Below are 23,758 nucleotides of genomic sequence, written 5' to 3' on the forward strand. Positions count from 1 at the left end.
ATAGATAACTTCTCTAGGAAAACATGGATTAATTTTTTTTAAATGCAAGGAATCAGAAGAAATCCTACAAAGATTTAAATAAATCAAAACATTAATTGAAATTTTTTTAGGGCATAAAATTAGAACCCTTAGAACTGATAACAGAGGAGAATATACCCCAGACTTGTTTAAAATATTTTCTAAAGAATCAGGGATTAAGAGAGAGTACACTGTTCCATATAATCTTGAACAAAACGGGGTAGCAAAAAGAAAGAATAGGACAATTATAGAAGCTTCTAGAACTATGATTTTTGACCAAAATCTAGAATATTATCTTTGGGCAGAAGCCTCTTGTAGTGCTATATATATTCAAAACAGAAGCCCTCACTCCTATCTTAAAGATAAAACCCCTGAAGAAGTATTTACTAAAGTAAAACCCAATATAAGTCATCTTAGAATTTTTGGGTGTCTTGTATATATCCATGTTCCAAAAGAAAAGAGAACCAAGTTAGAACCCTCTGAGAGGAAAGGTATTTTTGTAGGGTATAGTGAAATATCTTAAGGCATATAGGATTTTCATAGTTGGATAGAAAAGTATTCAACTTAGTAGGGATGTAATCTTTGAAGAAGATCTTGCATTCAAAAGAGCCATAAGTTCTGATGAGCCTTCTCCTTTATCTAATTATGAAAAAAATAGTGAATCTAGGTCCCAGAGGGAGAACTTAGAAGAAATCGAAGATGAAATTCAAAATATGAACCTTGAAGAAAATTCAAAGAAAAGACAACTTTGGGCCATTAAAACAGTTGAAGCAGCTCAAGACTTTGCTGCACCTTCCAGAACAGTCAGAGAAAGCAAAAGACCTAAAAGATTCTGTAGTTATACAACAAACATGAGTGATTTATCCAAAACAAAACCAACCAATCCTTTTGATGCTATTAAACATACAGCTTGGAAAGAAGCTATGACAGAAGAATACCAATCTATTATGAAAAATGATGTTTGGGAAATTGTTCCAAGACCTAAAGGAAAATCTATTGTTTCTTCCAAGTGGATATTTAAAATAAAATATGTTGCTAACGGTAGTATTGAGAAGTATAAAGCCAGATTTGTAGCTAGAGGATTTTCTAAGAAAGAAGGGATTGATTATGAAGAAACCTTTGCTCCTATTGCTAGATATACCTCCGTAAGAGCATTCTTAGCAATTGCCGCATCAAAGGGATGGAAGGTGCATCAAATGGATGTAAAAACAACATTCCTAAATGGAAAGATTTCAGAAGAAGTATATCTCGAGCAACTTGAAGGATTTGAAACTTATGATCCTAATGCTTTTGTTTGCAGGCTCAAGAAAGCTCTCTATGGGCCTAAACAGGCTTCTAGGGTCTGGTATGAAAGAATTGATAAGTATCTCACCAGCTTAGGATTCTCCAAGAATGAAGTTGATCCAAATTTATATTATAAAAGAGATAAAGATGATATGATAATTCTGATACTATATGTTGATGATTTACTAATAACAGGTGATGATCATCTCATAGATCAATGCAAGAAAGATCTAACTAAAGAATTCAAAATGAAAGATTTGGGACTCCTTTATTACTTCCTAGGATTGGAAGTATGGTAGAATTCTGACAGTATCGTACTTAATCAAGGAAAGTATACATCAAACATTTTGAAGAGATTTGGAATGTGGAATGGCAAACCTATGTCTTTTCCAATGGAGACTAATCTACATAAACTTAAGGAAGTAGCAGTAGAATCACCTTCCATAGATTCTACTCTCTGCAGACAGATGATTGGGTCCCTTATGTACTTAGTAAATACAAAACCGGATATTTGCTATGCAGTTAATGCTTTAAGTCAATTTATGTGTGAATCAAAGAAGATTCACCTAGTTGCAGTTAAACACATTATGAGATACTTACAAGACACTCTTAATTTTGGACTCAAATATGAGAAAGTTGCTTTAGACTTACATGGATTCACCGACTCAGATTGGGGTGGAAGTGTTAAAGATAGAAAAAGTACTTCAGGATGTTTTAGTTTAGGATCAGCTATGATATTTTGGATATGCAGAAAGCAGTCTTCAGTAGCTCAGAGCTCCATAGAAGTTGAATACATTGCAGCAACAATGGCCTCTCGAGAAGCAGTTTGGCTAAGGAAGTTATTTGTAGGATTATTTGGACAAGCTATGAATCCTACGATTATTCATTGTGACAATCAAAGTTCCATCAAGCTTTTAGTGAATCCAGTGTTTCACGATAGGTCCAAACATATTGAAATTCCTTACCATTATGTAAGAGATATGGTAGACAGGAATTCTGTAAAATTAGAAGACATTTGCACTGCAAATCAGACAACGGATATTCTCACCAAACCTCTATCTAGAGTAAAGATAGACCACTTCAGGAGAATACTTGGTATGGTTGAATTGTAATTCATTTGTATTTTTCAAATTATTAGTAAAATAAATCTTTTTGTCAGGCTATTGACTGTATGGGCTCCACCATTTGTATTCATTATTTTAGAGGCGACAATCTCTGAAATGATGAACACATGTATAAAAAACATTATGAGAGGTGATGATCCCTTAGATAATGTGCTAAATAGTAGAGTTCTACTGTAAGATCTATATGAGTTCAAGATCATATTGTGATGTAGACATTACTATGTTTAAGAGTCACAATTTGGATAAAGGGAGAATTTTAATATTCTCCAGGTTTATCCTGTTTTCTGGTAGATTATAAACTCAGTATCTTGTTGTGATATAGAAATACCAGTTTCTATGAGTCACAACTTGGAAATTTATCCTATATATAATCACTAGCAACAGTGATTTGTCATATCATAGGTTTAGTAATATGACTTTGTATCATGTGTTATGATACCTAATACTAAGAAGATACAGATAGATATAGAGTATTAATTCTTGCTTATTCATCTGTATTGATGTTGCTAGATAGGATATCTCTCCATATGATTATCAGGTTAAGAGGGAGTGTTAAGAATATAACCTGATAACCTACAAGTCTGGAAATGCAGTTCGCACTTATTCTTCTAAACCTATATATATACTATGTATGGCCTTATATATTATTCCGAGTATGAAACGGTGACTTTGTAGAAGTATTATGTGACAGTAAAACTAAACTAATCACTATGTGTTAGTTAGTATTTAATTATAACTAAAACTTGTAAGTTGCCGATTTAAGGAAGAGGCATATGTATAGACCTAGGTAAGAGACATGTCCTTTGGAGTGTTATGACCTTTAGTCAGGTATATAGGAAGGTTAGTATTGCAGATTGAAGAACACACAATTACAATTAAGTCTGCTTCTTCAAGCAATACAATCCTATCGATTTATTGCATATATATATATATATATATATATATATATATATTTAGATCATAAGTAAAGGCCACAACTTCTTCTATATTCAGATTAACAGGAAGATCATTCTCAGCAATCGAGAACAGACATAAAATCTTCATAAAGGCATATACCTTAGGACAAGAGTCTGTTGCAGATTTTACTGAACATTTCCAATCAGAATTTGCAGAAACTTTACATTCTCGAGATTCAATTTCCAATATGGTTATATCAAAGTTATATGTTATTATCTATCATTATTTGGTTTCAATAAGATAGTCAATTTAAAAGTTTCAGTTTTTGCCAGCCATTGATTGACTTTTTATGGGAAGGAGGCTCAATACAACCCTTAGTTTACCTAAATAAGTGTGTTACATTTTTTTAAAAATAGCATAAAGAACATGTAAGTTTTCATGATTTTGCATAAAGTTGGGATTAGCCAAATTCTAGGCTAGTTATTTTTTCTCCTAAATGAAGATCTCTCAAAATGCATCAAACTTATTAATATTACAGATAAAGATTGTGTTTTGTATCATGTTTCAGGTATTATGCTCCTGCACTTGGCTTTTTGATGTTTGCTGTTGGTATTAATTCAAGTGCAAAAGACTTCATCCTTGCCATCAAGCAACCAAGAGTTATTGCCTCTGGCTGCGTTGGACAATTCATCATAAAGCCCTTACTTGGTGTTTCTGTTGGAAATATTGCAGTGAACATTTTCCATCTTCCGGAAGCCATTGGTATAGAGTTTTTGATGGACAATATTTGAATCTTGTGCTTTTAAAAACTTTTAGGAGTTAATAATCAGACATGGATTTGTATCTACAGGTGCAGGAATAATTCTGATATCATGTGTCAGTGGGGCTCAACTTTCAAATTATGCAACATTTCTGACTGCGCCTACCATGGCTCCTTTGAGCATAGTCATGACAGCTTTGTCAACTGCTTCAGCCGTTATTGCTACACCAATGCTTACACTTCTGTTGCTAGGCAAGCAACTTCCTGTTGATGTAAAAGGAATGATGGGCAGTATTATGCAAATTGTAGTTGCCCCTATTGCAGCAGGGTTGCTTCTGAACAAGTATGCATATATCTCATTAGACCCCAACAAATGAAAACAAATCAATCATTCTGCTGATTATAACTTTTGAGTTGAATTTTACTATCTTAATATTCATTGTAGAAATTGTTTTTTTTGGATTAAGATGTTAGTGATGCTTTAGTGTCTCCATAAAAGGTCTATTCAAACCTAAATTATATATATATATATATATATACATACAGAGAGAGAAGGGGGTTTGCAGAGTTGTAATGTCCCCTTTCGCAATAACCTTGTACATTGCCTGCCATTCACAAATTCAAAATGAAACAGGAGAAAAATGCAATTAGAGATGCAATTCTCACTCGAATAGATGAGATAAGCTGTATAAATATTTGAAGTTTGATTTCTCATATTAGGTTGATCTCTTAGATCAATCTCCTTTATCAAATGGAATTCTTCTATTCTGTCTGCTATTCAAAATCTGAATAATACTCTTTTATCGTTGCTCCTTTTTTTGCTTAGAATGAAATCTCCTTTATACTTTATTGGTGAAAGGATCACACTTTTCACTAGAATCGAGTAACTACTTTTCATTGTTGCCTTTGAGAAATATATTTTCCCCAAATTGCTTTCTTGGATGTCCTCCTCAAATGAAACATTCTCCCCCATATATATATTCCAGTGTGGAGGAGAGTCACACCTCTTCATCATGGCTGCACTTTTGATAGCAGCCCTGCAGTCAGAACAGAGAACAGAGGATTTCACAGAAAACAGAGTTTTAAATTAGACAAAGAAATGACTGGTAAAATAAACTCTGGTTAACAAAGTTCTCATTGATCTTCAATAGCACGGTAGTACAACAAACAAATAGATAAGCTACACAGAGATCCTACAGAATGCAAATGGATTGTTATTTCAGAGATTCAAAATGTGACAGGGATAAGTCAAAATGGGGCACAAGACTATATTTCATTATTCCAAATATGAAAACAATTGCAATGACAAAAGGGTCGTTCAAGGACCAATTCAATTCCACCTGACTCTTTTCCACTACTTAATGTTAATGTCAATCTTTCCTGCCAAATCAGCAAAACTCTACCAGTCTTTCCAAACAATCACTTTGCCTCACCCTTATTTATACATGCTCTTCTTTCAATGAAGAACAGCCTCCCTCACAAGCCTACCCCCTCACTAACGGTCTTCAATCATTATGAAGGGATTAGCTTCCCACAACTGGCGACCGCCCATTGTTCAGTTCTTATACCCATTAACTTCTTTCCGAAACAGATTGCTAACCAGTGATAGGAAGATAGAAATTCATGGCGAAAGGAAATTGGGAATTCGAATCTGTACACTAACAAAACGTAAATAGGCATGAAAGAACATCAAAGTTTCAAACAATAAAACCAAAAAAAATAAAAATAAAACCAAAATTCTGGGAGCATGATGCTCCTCTGCATTAGATCCCCAGGTATTAAAAGATTCACCAGGTCTTGCTGACAAGTTCGACCACTGAATGGCCCGATTGGATACTATTTGGTTCAGTAACCAATGAAGCATCCTCCAATGGTTGATTTAGCAACTTAACTAGATACTGGAAGTGTTCTTGTCCCTGGGTATTCTTCAATAGCTGTTGATCTAGAATGCATTCTATCTCAAGCAGATGTGAGGTGGTTCCCTGCTGCTCTTTGGAGAATGATAACTCAGCCTCTGCTGCACCTCTTCTCCATCCCGTTTGTAAGGGTACAAGTCCGCCACATTGAAGATTGGAGAAATGCCCAAGTTTGAAGGTAGGGCTATTTTGTAAGCATTGACTAAGAATCTTGCAGGATCCTACTTCATTTTCAGTTTACTATATTCACCTTTTGGAAACCTCTCCTTCCTAAGGTGAAAATATCACCAATCTGAAACACAGATCTCTCTGCTGCTTATCAGCATGTTGCTTATAATGTTGATTGTTCTCTTCTGTGTTCATCTTCACTTGTTCATGAAGTTCACCGATAGTTGCAGAAAATTCTTCTCTATGTGTGTTTCTTTTCTCCAAACCTCCAAGATCTTTAATTTCAAATACCCCCTTGGATGCATACCGTACACAATGGAGAATGGGCCAAAACATGTTCTCTTATTTGGAGAACCATTATATGAAAATTCCGCTTGGGCTAAAGCCAAATCCCAATTTCCAGGTGTACTGCCAAGTTGCCAACAAGATATCTCAACATGTTTCCAAGACTTCTATTAGCAACCTCCATTTGGCCATCCGTTTTGGGATGGTAAGCTGAGCTGAAACTCAGATTTGTCCCTAATTTCTTCCTCAAAGTTCTTCCAAAATATTCCACAATTTTAGTATCCTGATCAGAGATAATACTAATTGGAGTACTGTACAATCTCACCACTTCTTCGAAAAACAAATTTGTAATGTTAATAGTGTCACTACCATTCATACATGGTATAAAATGAACTATTTTCGAAAATCTATCCACAACCACAAAGATTGAATAATTGTCTCTCTGAGTTGGAGGCTATCCCAAAAGAAAATCCATACTTACAGAGTCCCATGGTCTAGCTGGAACCGGTAGTGACTGATACAACTCAACATTCTGACTTCTTCCTTTGGCATGTTGACAAACTCTATATCTTTCCACATATCTGTTGACATCAGTTTGCATCTTTGGCCAATAGTAATAAGTGCTTAGCTGTAAATAAGTTTTATCCTGTCCAAAATGGCCAGCAAGGTTGCCACAATGCTTTTCTTTCAATAAATTATCTCTCATAGAACCTCTATGTATGTACAGTTTGTTTCCTTTGAATAACAAACCCTCTTGTAGCATATAATCCATCCATGGTCCTCTATCCCTGCTAATAGGATTGCTGCAAGATTCAAATGCTTCCTTGAAATCTGCATCATCTACATATAACTCTGTCAAACTCTCAAAGCCAATATTGTTAGTTTGAGTTTCTTGCAACGATAAACTCTTTCTACTTCACACATCAGCAACCTTATTCATTTGACCACTTTTGTGCTTCAATACAAATTTGAAACGTTGAAGATATTCTACCCATTTAGCATGCCTTTGATTTAATTTTTGTTGGCTGTTAATGAATTTTAAAGCATGATTGTCTGGATATGCTACAAACTCCTTGGACAGCAAGTAATGCCTTCGCTTTTTTGGTGATTGAACTAAGACATAAAATTCAAGATCATAAATAGAGTATTTCTTTTTAGCCTTGGTCATCTTACACTGGTTTACTTTCTTGACTAAGGACAATCCCTATAGCCAATCCACTTGCATTACACTCAACTTGGAAAACCTTATCAAAATAGGGGAAAGCAAGAATGGACTGATCATTCACCTTTTGCTTAAGAAATCTGAAAATTTCCTCAGCCTTATGTGTCCATTCAAACCGCCTTTTATTTCCCATAAAAGTTTCAAGAATAGGAGCAACAACATGACTGAAATTCTTTATAAATTTTCTGTTAAAACTAGCAAGGCCATTGAAACTTCTTATCTCCATTGCACTTCTTGGTGTTGGCCAATCAACAATGGCTTGAACCTTCTCTCTATCCATTTTCAATCCATCCTTGGACAACACAAAAGTAAATCAGTTCAGTCTACAAAACACACATCTCTAATGATTGATCTGCAACTTTTCCTCATGCAACCTCATAACCATCTGTGAATGCTTGAGATGTTCCACCTTTGACTTGCTGAACATCAAAATGTCATCGAGATATACTATCATAAATTTCATAGGAATGGTTTCAAAACCTCATTCATAAACCTCATAGCATTGGATGCACTAGAAAGTCCAAATCCATCATTAGTTTCAGACATTATTTTCCAGTCATCTCTGGGTCTGATTCTAATCTAATGTTAACCACTTTTCAGATCCATTTTAGAAAAATATAGAGCCACTTAATCTGCAATCCTAGGATTAGGAAATCAATATCTAATAGATATCTCATTAATAGTTCTAGAATCAGTACACACTCACCTCCTTTCTTAGGCGCTAAAGCAGTAGGAACAGCACGAGGACTAAGACTTTCCCTTATCAAACCTTTCTTAAGTAGTTCTTCCACTTGCTTCCTAATCTCCTCTTTCTCTTTTGGGGTCAGTCTATATGCATCCTTATTTGGAAGGCTAGTCCCTAAAACCTGATCCATACGGTGACTAATACTCCTCATAGAAGGCAACTCATTGGGCAAAGCATTTGCTACAATGTCCTTGTGCTGCTCCGAGATTTCGTTTATCTCTTTAGGCAATCATCTGGTTTTGTAGTGGTGAGTACAATTTCAGATTTAAACACCAAAGCAAAATCTCTGTCTTCATTCTTCATATCAACCACTTACCGCCATTGCCTTAATGTTTCTACTGCTACTGCTTCCCTCTTCTTGTTCTTGCATAAGCTTTAAGGTATGCTTAACTGTCTCCTTCTCAAAGGTACACAAATTGTCTCTTCCATCATGCATGGCCTTCTTATCAAACTGCTAAGGTCTACCAAGCAATACATGCCATACATCCATAGGTGTTACATCACATAACACACTATCTATATAGCTACCAATATGAAATTCAACAAAAGCTTGTTCATCAACCAATATTTAGTGCCCTTTTTGTAACTAAGAAACTATATATGGTGTAGGGTGTTTAGTTTTCTTGAGGCCTAACCTGTCTACCATCTTTGTGGCTACAAGATTATCCATACCACAATAATCAATCTGCAACACTTACTTCTATAACAATACTTTCTTGAATAGCAACGAATCTCCTGATTCTGGTTCATCTTTATGGTGAGCATGTAATGTCCCCAAATTCTGATAAAATAAATAAATACAATTAATTATTCTAAAGTTGTTCAAATTTCCAAATAAATTAAAAATTAACTGGATGACTTTATTTTAATTAATTTAATTAAAAAGTGACTAAGACAAAATTATAGAATAAAGTCACTTCATTTAATTAAGCTCGCCAGCTTATTCACGAAGCTGCACCATGCATGGAGACTCGAGAAAATTCACCAAATTGTTATAAAAGGAGGGTTTTGGAATGCATTTGTCATATTCAAATTATTATTGGAATTGATTGCTAAATCTCCGATGATGCAAACCTTCAGCAGATTATTAGAAGGGTTGGACAAAACCCTAGTTCTTTTAAGGAATGAATTCACAAAGGAGTTCAAACAGGTGCTAATTTGTGAAGTTCTCTGGAAGAAAAATTCAGAGAAAGAAAAGGTATTTCATATTAAAGGCACATAGCTTTGGCGTGTTCTATTTGGGTGTATTATTATTTGTGAAATAACCGAAGGGAGGAAATAAGGTTTATATCTTTCATGAAATTACTTTGTTAACCAACTTGGCTTGATGTATATTTGTTGGTAGTAAGAATTATTCTATATAGAGTTGATATATTTAATGTGAGCCCTTGAATATTATTCATTATTTATAAAGACAAGGGATTGAAGTATTTAGTCAAGCTGAAGATTATGAAACATTTGTCTAGGGCTTGACATTACAAAGTAATTGGTAAAATACTAGCTTGTTATTAATAGTGATCAATAGATCAATATATACAAATGTATAAATGACGTTTCCTTAGGAAACAATTGTAAAGAATAGAAACTTTCTATTCTAGCTAACAGCTAACTAACAACTAACTAAATACTAGAAACATTCTAATATTTACAATAGATTACAAATAGATAACCATTAATAATAATAGATAATAATAGAAACTATCTATTATCGTAATCAGTGTTACTAGCCTCAAACTCTGTTCGGACTCGATCAAACCCAAATTGGACTTGGACTCAGTCTCAGCGGCCGGACTCGGCAAGGACTTGACAAGTAAAAAAAAAAACCATGAAATTCAAAGATTTTTAAGGATTTAAGTTTTCTTCATGTATGATTTGGCCAATTAACATCCAATACACAATAATTGAGATAAATAGAAGCTACTTTGCACACATATACAACTTTTCATAGATCATGTAAGTATAAATGCGAATTTTTGAAAGAAATTACTTAAAGTTAAACTGAATAACATAATAGAAATCCAAAATATAGTGTAATTGTCAAATGTCTGCAATATCCATGGAATCAAAAGTTCAAAACATATATCAAAAGAAAGGCTCATAGTAGCCTGTGTGTTCCTACGAGTACACTTAAGATAGGTCATGAAATACTCTAGAGCCATCCTCTCTTCGTGTGTCTAAGGTTGAACCTTAGTGACATGCTCATCATGATCATCCTCCTCATCCTCATACTGTAAGAACCCTGATTGATCTCTACTATTGAAATTGTTTATCTCAATTTTTGTTTTTTCAAGTTTATAGTATTTTTGGAATTCTCAAGGGGTTTTAGAAACAAATACCATATAATTATGAAATTCTGAAACAAATAAAACAACAGCTGCAACTTGTATTGATTTCACTATAAAATGACAAGTACAATAAATACTTATTTTTTCGATGAAAATGATAGTGAAAAGCAAGTGTTACAACCAAATAAAAACCCGATTTTGTTTCGTAGACATAGGCTATAAACTGATATGCACTGGCAAAGAATGCAGTTTGCTGTAGCTGACATTCATTGAAGAAGCTGCAAAATACTACCAAAGCTACCCATCTTAATCCTTCGGAAGAGATCCTTTCTCCAATCACCCATTCTTTCTCCAATCACCCAACCCTTTGGTGAGAGAACTACGTCTCAATTAGGTAATTGTCATAGAAAGAGCTTCTCCCTTAGGCCTCTTTGGGATCTCTGGTAACACTACTTGGTAGAGATCCCGCCTCTACCAAGTCTCTTGTCTCTGACATATGTATATGTTTGACCACTACAATATATATTGCCTCTAATGGATCCTCTATACATCCCTCTTTGGATTCCATTTTGGAAATCCGACATTCGACTTAGAATGCCCTCTGGGTCTTGAGTTCTCCTTTAGAGAAACTCGGCATTCTAAATGAATGCCCTCTAGTCTTTGATTTCTCTTTAAGAGAGCTTGATCTTATAATAATCATTCTCTCTTTGAACTAAAAATTCTTATTCATTTATACCTCTAGTTATCTTAATTTCATACTTAATGGAAACTTCTCATTATTTTAACTCTCAATTGTCCATCTCTAATAGCAATCCTACTTCCCTAGTCTCAATATATACGTTATGATATCTCCATACTTCATTATTTATTGTAATCTTAGCTGTTCTAGTCTTCAATATCTTCCTCTTGGATCACTGCTTGTTCCAGTGTGTGGATGAATTGTTCTAATAATCCCCCATCTCACTTGGCCGGTGATCCTTCAATAATTGTTTGATCAACCCCCAAATTTATCCACTAATTCTTTGTTATTTATTGACGTGTTGCCTATCTAGTGGGTATCGGGTTCTATGGCCCTCTATGTTTATGTTGTTTGAAGATGATCAAAATGTCGTTTTATCTCAATCTTCCAAAGTGAACACGATGTGGGCATTTTGACTTGACTGATTATTGTCTTCTTATATTGCTAATGCTCAACTTCCTTCCCATGCGAGTAGTTCCTCGTAACCTTAAGAGTGGTGTTTTGCGTTTGGCCCGGCTGGTGACTTTGTCGTTTTTGTATGTGTCCCTCCAACGTTGGTCTATTCTATACTTGGTAATGTTTCAAGTGCTCTCACAGCTTCAGACACTGTGCAAATATTCTCCTGCACAACTTCTGCCTCCATCTATAATATGGACATCGTGCAACTCCTGCCTTGCCACACTGTCCCGTGCTTTGGGTGTTTGTTATCTATGTGGAGGGTTTGCTTGTCTATGCCATCGATGTCTTACTATATGCCTAGGCTTTATTCGATTTGTGTTTGTCCATCGATGGGACACTTCTTCTAATGTCATTCCCTCACACGGAGGATATAATGTTTTGATACTTGTCCTTTTAACTAGTAATCATTTTCCGCCTCTAAATAATATCTGACGGAGATACGAGATATCTTCTAAATTCTTGTTTCTCTACCTTTGTCAATGTTTCATTGAATCATCTTTGATGTTGACTTTGTTGATTGAGTTGTCATGCCAATGAAGTTATTTCTTCCTCCCTCTTCATATTTTATTCCCTCTTTTGTTCAAATATGACTTTTCAAATACATTTGTCAAGGTCTGGTTGTGACTCTTAGTCACACTCTTTCAGTTTCTTAATCCTTATTATTATTTAATAACAGATTCACTAATGTTAATCTATGTTAACCATTATATTTCGATTTTCATTGTAATTTATATTTCAACTATGTATATATATATTATTTTATTTATAACAATAATATATCTTATATATTTATTAGCATGGACAATGTTTCTATAACTTTAATCATGTTATAAATGCATTAAAATAGATTGATTTGTATGTCATTTTCAGGTCACGACACTTTCAAATGGCTAACTGGAATCAGAAACCCTTTGCTTCTCCCAAATTTATATGAAATAAATATTAATTCCCTCACCATAATGAGAATGAGCTCCTAAGTCCCTTTTTATTCTTTTCTTATGAGAGCTTAGTCACTTTACTGACCAATGTGGGATAAAAGATATATTCACACTTCTAATATTAAAGTGACTTTATCATTATATAGTTACTTTATAACTTTAAAATAACATTAAAATATTTAAATAAATCACTTGAGTCACTTAAACTTTAATATCTCTTGAAATACTTGTCTGATTGCTATGCCATCTCAAATAGGAATATCTCCTCATAATTCCCCATGTGACCAAACACACTTTCTAAAAATAGAAAGGGTCCATCTTTATTATTCCTTACTATACATAGTAAGTATGGCAAAAGGAGTCCATATGATATCAAATGAAAGCCACATCCATAAATTCCTGAATGTTGGAGATGAATCAATCCCCTGAATACGAGGGTCCAATAATAGGCTAAATCACAGCTAAACCAAAGTATCTAGCTAGAAGGGGACATCACGCATACTCATCCTCATAATCCTCATCATCAGAGTCAGATCCATCACTCTCGTCCTCAGGGTCCTGCACTGGGTCTCTTTGTGTTCTAGCCTCCTCCACTGCCTTTGCCTCTCGATCCACCTGATCAACCCACTCTAAGTTTTCATCATTGAAGATAGGATCATCAACCTCAGTGTTCCACCTTGCTTGTATATCAACCTTTTCTAAAACAATGGGAGATGTGTTGGTGCCCAAAATCTATTGGTGGCGGAAGCGAAGGTTGTAGTGAACAAAAAAGAGATCACTGAACTTTTTTGCTGCCAACTTGTTGCGCCTCTTCGAGTGTATATGCTCAAACATACTCCAATTGTGTTCGCATCCTTAAGCACTAGATGGTTGGCTCAAGATACTCCAATTGCATTACCTCTTCAAATTTGCTCTAGAAATAAAAATGTAACCCAAGTTTGAAGAAACCTCCTCCAAATGCTTCTTTCAACTCCTCTCAATGCTTATATGTGAGCTACAAAGTGGCACAAACAATCAAAAACCGATAGATGAGAGCCAACTGATTTTTTAATCCATCACTCAAAACCCCAATACTCTTCCCTCAACTCTTATTTCTCTATTCTTTGTATTTGCAAGTGATAGAATGACCTTTTTAGGTCTTACACATGCTTAACATACCAAAAAAAACATTAAAATTTTTTTTTTTTGTCTTTTCCAAACACTGCCCACTGGCCGAGTCAAGTTGACAGGACTTGGTGAGTCAGCCAAGCCAGCCAAGACTCAGCTAGGACTCGGCCGAATCTGAGTCCTGAGGCAATTTGCCTTGTTTTGATGGCCTCGCAGAGTCTTGTAACACTAATCGTAATACCCTCCCTTAATGGTTAATCTATCCACGCCACCAAGTTGTTCTCTGAATTTGATAAACTTATTAGGACCAAGAGACTTGATGAGAATGTTTCTAGCCTGATCTGCAGTAGGAACATAATGCAAGGCTATCGTCCCGTCTTCAACCAACTGTCGTATGTAGTGATAGTGAACATCCACATGCTTGGTTCATTTATGGAAGATTGGATTCTATGCTAATTTGATAATGCCTTCGTTATCAACAAACAAATTGGTCAATTCTATTAGTGACATCTACATATCCCCAAGCATTCGACGAAGCCAAACAATTTCACAACATGCCTTGAATGCCCCTCTATATTCAGCCTCTATAGAGGAGAGAGAAACTACTTGTGACTTCTTATTGGTCCGTGTGACGGCACCGTATCCCAAATTGAACACATATCTAGAAGTTGACATTTTATCGTCAACAAAACTTGCCCAATTTGAATCTATGATCCCACTCAGTCTAGGATTATTAGAACTCTGAGAGTAAAGTTTGTAATGCCCTTCACATAACGAAGCATGCGCTTTGCTGCCATCCAATGATCAGCCTTAGGAGTTGTCATAAAACATGAGATGTAGTTGACTACGAAGCTGATATTAGGTCTAGTAGGAGAGAGGTAGATGAGGCTACCTACTAGTTGCTTGTATGTTGTATCATCAATAAGAGGAGAATCAGACTTGGCTGATAACTTAAGAATTTTCTCCATGGGTGTGGATGCGGGCTTGCAATCTTGCATACAAAATTTCTCTAATAGAGCTCTAGCTTATTTGGACTGCAAAATGATTATACCAAAAGACTGCTACCAAACCTGAACACGTAGGCAATATTGCATTAGCTCGAGATTAGTTGTATCAAAGGACTAGCATAAAATATGTTTTATTCCCTAAATCAAAGGTGTCAAATTGCCTGTGATGATCAAATCATCCACATAAATGACCAGAAAGATGATGTCCTTGTCAGTAGTTGTAATGTCCCCATTTGTAGCAGGTTCTTGTAGTTGGTCAGGTCAGTTCACCATCACGACCCTCGTGAACTGACGTTAGGATTTGAGGGTCCCAATTGTGATAGGCTTTCCAGCAGCCTATGGTGTGTTTTTGGCTCCTTTTGAGGGACTTACTATTTATAGTAAGTCAATCTATTGGTTCCAATGAGCTAAGTTGAGTCAGAGGAGTTGGACCAGTTTGGGCTCCAAGAATCTTGGAGGGAGCGTCTATTTATAGTAAGTCACCCCGTCAGGTTCATTCATCTTCTTTCATCATTGGGATCACTTTGGTGTTGTCATATTTTGATTCTGATGCTTTTTCAGTTGTTTTCGCAAGATGGGTGAATTATTATTATTATTCATCTAAATACGTTGAGGTTGCTATTTTTTGTTGGTGTTGTTGGTTGGTCATCTCAGTATCATAGCTCATTGGAACTAGGATGAAAAGTTTTAAATCATGGGAACAAGAAACAGTGGCCTTACATGTCAAAATTTGAAGTTATGGTGGAAAAGGTAATTTTTTGAGCCAAAAGCAATTAATAAATTAGTTTATAATGACACTTTATTATGTTTTAATGTTGTGTGTGGGAAGCTTCTTAAATGAAGTTCATTTGGAAAACTTTGTGTCATTTGGAGATTATAAATATGAGCCCATTTGATGAGTAAAGCATCTGATTGATTATTTTCTTTTGTTGCCTACGAAGAGTTTATGAGTTTGCAGATTTCTTTGCCCTTGCTGTAGTATAAGGGCTTGGAATTGAGAAGTGCCCAATAATTCACAGCTGAGGTATTGTGAATTATATTTGAGTATCATTATTGTCTTCTCATATTGTCTTTCATATGTGGCTTGAGAAGCAATTTATTACTGTGGGTTTGGAGTTGAAATTGATTTTCCAAATCACTGCTGAAAATATAGTGGATTGGGTTTGGTTGCTTCATATGATTTGGGCGAACACTTGAGATTTGATTTGTGAATTTGTTGCAGCTAACTGACTGTTGTTATTATGAATGGAAGGCCATAAAATCATTTCGGCTTGAGGTTTTCCTGCTATTATATTCACACAGTCGCAACTTGTTGAATTAAGGGTTTGTGCATCTTCTTATAGTTGTTACTGGGCGTCTGATTTGGTGGCAGTTATGGAGCGATATATCTCCTGGAAATTTGGGTGAACTGGTGGCTGTGTAAGTGCCATTATTACCTCTTGTTTGGGCATCTATGTGGCTGCCAGTCTGGGTGATTATCTGAGAAGAATAATCTGCATATTGAGAGATAAATTTGCCCTATCAGGCTGCTTGTTTTAGCACCAACATATTTTGTGATTGCTGTGTTTTCCTGAAAGCATTGAACCACATTCAAGGCCTATATCATACTGGTCATTGGGTGTTGGAGCTGGACAAATTCTTCTTGCAGAATTCACCAGTTTTTGATATTGGTTCTCACTGTTATGACACTACCACTCTAGTCAAGAATGTGCATTAAAGGCTCAATTTGGTGGGATCAAATGTCATAGTTTATGAGGCTGCATTCATGCAAATCATTGGCTGTCTGCTGCTATTCACATTATTCAGGTTCCAATCAAACTCATATTGTATTTAAATAATCATTGTATGCTGAATTTGGGAATTAATAATTGCAGATCAGTTCTAAGAATTGAGCTTGTTATTGTGAGTTGTTTATATCTGCTGAATTTTTCATTACATCTTTTCAGTACTACATTTGGGCTTATTTCATTCCAAAATATCGAAAGCATATATTCTTGAAAAAAATAAACAAATACATACCAAACATCACATACAGTTTTAAGCAAAGTTGTGTGCCAAGTGTTTGACGAAATGTCAAGCTATTGATTATAAAAGAAAATTGATGATTGGTGGAGCTATACTTTTAATTCAGGTTATTATAGTAGTCTTGATGTACAAATTTGAGTCTAAAGATCTCTAGAAGCCTTAATCATTGGGGTACTTAATCAGTTTTCATGCATCATGCCTAGGGACCTGCTTCAAGCCATAGAGAACTTTCACTTACATGAGAACCTAATGCTCTTTACGAACAACCTTGAAACCTGGAGGTTGCGTCATGTAGACCTCTTCTTGTAGGGCGCCATTCAGGAAAGAACTCTTGACGTCCATCTTGTAATATCCCTGTCATAAAATAGTTTATTAATCAAATCTTTGTTATTGGGCCAATTGATTTAAAATATCTTGGACCTGTTTTTATTTTGTTTCCGTTGTTTGTGTTGTCGTCGGCTATCTTTGTACACCTTCGGAAAGTTTTCCTCGACAGGTATTTAAGCACGGCTTGTAGGTAGTCATTAGGTATGCGATTTGATTATACTTTTTGTACTGCGAATTTCTATTGGCATTCTCTGCTTTTTGCCATTTCGGAAGTGAAAGATTTTCCGTATTTGGCTTGTTTCCGGTTTCGATGGGATTCAACCCTCACCCTATTTCGTCGCCTGTGATACTTTGCTTGGATCTGGCAAATCAGAGCACCTTCATTTTGCAAATTGGAGAAGCCACTGTGTTTAAATTGATCAATTATCTGTTGTGTAACTGGGTAATTCAATCTCTTTGTTATCTGCATTTTAATTCTCTTTGTTTCACCACCCTTACCACTATTCCATTGTCATCAACTCCATCCATCACCTGTACGGCCTAGGCATTCCCCTTCAAGCACACCATACGGCCAAGAATTCCACCCTACGTATGGCCTTCCTTGAACTCAGCATACAACCAACTCACCAAGCCACTGTACGGCCCACTTAGTCTTCTCCCCTATGGCCCACTTAGTCTCCCACTGTACGGCCATAGAACCCCACGACATCTACCTCCCTCTCCGTACACCAATCCATCCATACTGTACAAAGTTTCTATTATACCGTACGACCTCCTGTCACTGCATTGTAGTCACCGTACAATAGCATTTTACCATCAAGTTCTAGCGTACGGTCATCGTTGATTGACATCTCTGGTAAAAGGTTGATAGTCTCCTGGTAGGGTTGTGACAAAAGGGCAACGAAACATTACACATCTAATGGACCTTCTAACCAAATGTAATATCCCCTATTTTGGAGATTATATTAAATAAATAATAATTAATCATATATATATATATATATATATATATATATATATATATATATATATATATAAACTTATAATAGCATTACTCACACTATATCATCTTTAATATAAGAAACATTGATAGTATACATATTAGAATTTATAAAACAATAATAATAAAAAGTAATTATTAAAATATAAAAGCTACAAGAACATACATACTAAGAATCATAGTATAATGTATGATACATATAATAGCTAAACAATTATAATAATATAAATCTAATATATTATAACTTATATAATTAAATATTGTCATGATTAATGATATTATATATATATATATATCATTTGTTATAATCTGAAACATATAAATCTGCAGTAACTGTCACTAAACAGAAACAACCAAACGACGTGTCTCATTACCCTTTTATGCACACACGATATAAGATAAAATGAGGAGTACGGATCAGGGGGAAAAAAAGGGACAAGGCACGCATAGGGAATAAACAGCGATATTAGATGCGCAGATAACAAATGGATGTAACGCGTAAAGAGCTTTGGCTATCTTCCGATGACCATCTTCGGCAAAAATAAACAAGGTACGATGTCTGGATGAGGAGAAAGAACTAAGGTTGAAAAACATCCACTCTAATGACATTAAAAGAGATGCAATACTGCGTAGAGCCACATACACAACTGAGCAATAAGATTAAAACAGAGACCATCATAATCAATCACGGGAAAAGAATGAAGGATTCATCCACCGATATCTGTACCTACCATCATCTTCTTCAGAGCGGTTGATGGTAAGGAGATCAAGCATTTCGAAGCAGCAATAAGTTCAAGAGAACAATGGCGAGTAAACAAGAAAGTGCTGGGTCATCATCTAATAAGAAGCATATGTTGAACAAACAACTTGGAGAGAATACATACAAGCGATCCCAAGAGAGTTGTGATTAAATACATACAGTGATAATACACCGCAGCAATGTTTGAATAGGGGACATCAGATAAAAATGAATTAGGGCCTGCATACTTAGGAAATGATCAGTTGCTGAAGGTCTTGATTAAGAGGAGAATCAATTATATTACATCCAGCTTATAGATGAGATACATGAAATGTGAATATGGAAAGTCACTGAGCATTAAGACGGTGAAATTAATAAATACAAAACTCATCACTAAGAACTCAGCAGAGAGGAAGACATTGAACCACAGCAATTTAATATATAGCATTACACATAGGATTAACCAGTGATAAGGGAACAATAAGAAGATACTTAATGTTAATAAAATATATGAGTTGTGACATCACCAGTTCAGATTATATCATAACAATAATTCAGAAAAGGAGGATGGAATAGTAATAGAGAGCAGTGGCATGGTCACCATATGTGAATTCAATCTTATACAATATATCAGAGGACTGAGAAGCTATTCATAGAGAGTTGGACAAACGGGACTGAGAAACAAGAGAACTAAAAGGGAAAATTGAGAGTTAAATAATATATATAATTTTGAAAAGAGACCAAAGGCTAAATCCTCATTTATCAATTCAGAAAGGGAGGACATTACATGGGTTAATAACAACGAAGTAATTTACCACAGATGGGGTTTCTTCTATTGTCCAAATACAATTAGAATATAATTTAGTAAGGATAGTCCCTTGCAATGAGGAATTAATTCTGAACTTGAGATCCAAGTGGAGGACCCATTACAAGAATGATCCAAGTTCTTGGTGTAGGACATTCTAGAGGAATGTCATACACAATCCGGGTTATTCCGGTGGAGAACATTTGTTATAAATGTTAATTACTTCTTAAGGATATAAACTACTTAATTAGATTTATTGTGATAATGTCGATCTTTTATAGTTTTTATGGATTCTAATGTAACCCTAATGGTGGGGACATTACACCAAAGTGAGTTGTCATGGCTAGGACTAATCTGATAGTGCTCATCTTTGTTTGTAGGAGCAAATGTCTCATCATTGTTGTCCTCCATTTTGTCATCACAAAATGGAGGTAACAATACAAAACTTGGTTTCCCATTTTTTTAAGACAATTCATTATTTAATTGGCAAACATTGATCAACCAATCAACTCCAATTCGCATAATGGATCCTTTTAATGAAGGCTTTCGTCAAGTCCTTTCCATTTTTCATTTTATTAAGCCTATGCTTGATATTTGAGGCCTTAAATGTTCTTTCTTGTGTTTTTTAGTGTTTTTAGTCGTTTTGTTTTGTCCAATCTCTTGCTTTCGGTTTTCCCTTCGATTCAATATATCTTAGGGCTTTATTGGACTTAGTAGTCAAAATATATGATCATTTAAGTGCCAAAAAGTGGACCCTTTAGGTGCAATCGCATATTTAAAATAAAGATGTTATATTTTAATGTTCACATTCAATTTTTGAAAAATATTACTTAAAATGATTTTATGTTATCCTTTTAAGTTATTTTATCAGTTAAATTTATCACTTAAGTGACTATAGTGCTCTTTATGTTATATTTTCATGTTGAGTTGCTTTTTAATATTTCACTTAAGTGACTTTATCACTATATAGTTCTAATTTAATGTTGAGCTTTCCTTTATGTTTTATTTTAAAACATCCAAGTTAAATATTACTTATTGAATTATATTTGCACATGATATATGAACTATATTATTTTTGACAAGTGATATTAACTCAATAATCAATTAGACATGTGTTAAATAGATCACTTAAGTTGTGAAACCCATTTACATGTCTTTTTCAAATATGCTACATGCAGTTGCATTTAGAGGGTGCAATTTTTCACTTAAATGGAAAAGATTGGCTGAGGCAAATGCTAAAACAAGTCATATGTAATATGTAATGGACTTCCAAGAGTCTGTCATGTCCCCAATTTCTGCCCTTAGTCACAACATTTCTAGCAAGGTTAGTCTATTATCTGGTTCCCATAGGCCAGCAGAGCATAGAGGGAACCAACCCAAGGGCTTTAAGAGTCATGCATGAGCTTCCCAAGTAGTTTGGAGCAGTAGACAAAAGTTTCCTATAATTTAGGAGAGATTCCTAATTTGTAGGGATTGACTAGGAGTGGTCTAAGAGGCATTTTGAGACCTCGGCGAACATTTTGGAGGCTTAGAGTGCATCTCCTATTTTTTTAGGAGGAACTCCTAGTTTAGTGATAGTTCTCTCAGAGGTGCACACAGCAGGGGAGTCATTGGGACTCAATTTTGGTTGATTGGGGTTGTCTCCTACTTTTTAGGAGCATCCCTAGATTTTAGGGATGGACTGCCAGTTGACCCATCTTGTCCGGCATTAGTCACAGACAGGTGACAAGATCAGATTCATGTTTGATTGGTCATTTTGGGCCTTTTGGGACCATTTGGGAAATATTTTAATATATTTAAATATTTCCTAAGTTGGTGATTAAATAAATTAAAATAAGGTTAATAATATAACCATTTTGGAGTAATAAGGGGATTTTGGCTTCAGTTGATTAGGTACACCTATGTGTTATAGCTCATTGGAAAGGTCTCGAATTATTATACATGATTTTTACTATCTGTAGACTTTTTGGTGCCTTCAGCTATGGAATTTTAATAAAGTAATGTTTTTCCTATTGCATGGACGACTTTAATTGGGAAAATGTTATTTTATTATATTTTATTTAAAGGGCAAAGTGTAATTTCCCTTTAGGGTTCAATTTACAATTGGAAGGGGATATAAGGAGATGGAGACTTAATTTCTTATTATCTTTTGCATATTGAAAAACTTGTTTTTGTGAATTGGCTCTGAGAGAGCAATTTTTCATCTGGGACGCAAACCCCAAGTTCTGGACTGGCTGGGACGTAGCCCTCAGCAGTTATTGACATTGGGTTCTTCAAACAGTGTGCGGTGCTATCGGGGATAGAGTACACCATTCTTTATTGTGGATTCAGGTTGCAGATTTATGGTTTCAGCGTTACAGATTGATTCTTTCAGCTGGGACGTGATTCCTTGCAGTCTTACGGCTGCCATTTGCAGCAGTTTGGCATCATTGTTGGATGTAAGCTCCTTGGAACTGTATTGGATTTATTATTTGGCTTTATAAATCAGAAATCTGCCTGGTACGATTTATAGCAATTCTGATTTGGCTCTATGTTCTTATTTATTTTCAGTCTCCTCTCATGTTTATTGTTCATTATTCATTACTATTGTGAAAACTATCAAAAAACACAAAACAAAAACAAAACCTTCTGCAACTTCTGTCTATTCTCAAAGACCATCAAAGAAATCACAGGAAAATATAGTTTATTAATTTAAAAACTACAACAGATCAGCAAGGGCATCTATCAGGGATCTTTCAGTGGTATCAGAGCCTACATCCTGCCAGCCTGTAGGGTTTGTGAGAAATTGTTACAACAGATTTTGGCATCTGGGTAATGGATAAAAAGTTTTGATAATTGATTTCAGCATTTGGGTACTGGCTTAAAAGTTTTGATAATTCTTTTTGGCATCTGGGTATTGGATGAAAGGTTTTGATAATTCATTTCAGCATCTGGGTACTGGCTAAAAATTTTTGATAATTCATTTTGGCATCTGGGTACTGGATCAAAAGTTTTGATAATTCATATTAGTAGTACAAGTTCGATTTTTGCTTTGGCATGTTAGTTTCAGTTGGTCAGCGTGGTAGTTCATTATGGAAAAATTGTTAAGAGATATAACCCTGTGGAAAGAATGGGAACAATCACAACAAAAATTCAAGCTTCAATTGCAGCAGTTCAATGATTCTATGTCAAGGAAATTTGGACATGCTAGTAGATCATCATCTTCTTCTAGAAAGGATCCATTGCCACTAGACAGGAAAACGGAAGTAATTAGCATACTTGAGGAGTATAATACTCTTCCTCAATATGTTAGGGAGAACTTTCATTTCAAAGATTACATTGACATGCATCCAAAAATTTGTCATAAGGTTAAGCTTGCAAAAAAGGAATACCATGCCATAGTTGATGATATGTTTTCATGTGAGAAAGAAGATTTGTGTCAACCTATCCATGTTCATGATAAAAACACCATAATGGATCAGTCACTTGCAGGGTATGCAGAAGAAAGGCATGAAGATGTGTTATCATTTGAGTTGCAGCCTATGAAAAACAAAAATCAGTCATCATGTGGGATTCCTAAAGAAGAAATAACTCTAGATCAGGAGGAGACACATAGCACACCATTGATTCATCAAGTTGATCACAAAATGGAAGAGATTACAATTATGGATCAGTCCATTAGGGATGCTGAAAGCATGTCTCCAAGGTCTGATCCCTATTCTAATTTTTGCAATAGTAGCTCTAGTCATGTGGTATCATCCATTTCACATGAAGTTAATGAGGTTGTTGAGTCTTCCTATGATGGTACTCAGGTTAAGTGTGTTGCACATGAGATTTATATTGTGGATTCAAACCACAAAGGTTTTGATTGTGTTTACCCCACCTTGGAAGATGTGAAAAAGGCTCAAGAGACGTGCAATGGATGGTCA

At 35.2% G+C, this 23,758-nt stretch overlaps 1 protein-coding gene across 1 annotated transcript in view; it reads left to right on the forward strand.

Moving 5' to 3' along the window:
• Positions 1-23,758, forward strand: part of LOC149532155 (putative sodium/metabolite cotransporter BASS5, chloroplastic) — a 286,531-nt gene that overhangs the window by 127,202 nt on the left and 135,571 nt on the right. The window contains exons 5-6 of the mRNA XM_089811207.1: positions 3,892-4,085; positions 4,174-4,426. Of these exons, the coding sequence (XP_089667333.1) occupies positions 3,892-4,085; positions 4,174-4,426 (447 nt within the window). The remainder of the gene's footprint in view (positions 1-3,891; positions 4,086-4,173; positions 4,427-23,758) is intronic.

This window comes from Cupressus sempervirens, chromosome 11 (assembly GCF_028749045.1).
Source record: "Cupressus sempervirens isolate cs-2001-9-10 chromosome 11, ASM2874904v1, whole genome shotgun sequence".
NCBI lineage: Eukaryota > Viridiplantae > Streptophyta > Pinopsida > Cupressales > Cupressaceae > Cupressus > Cupressus sempervirens.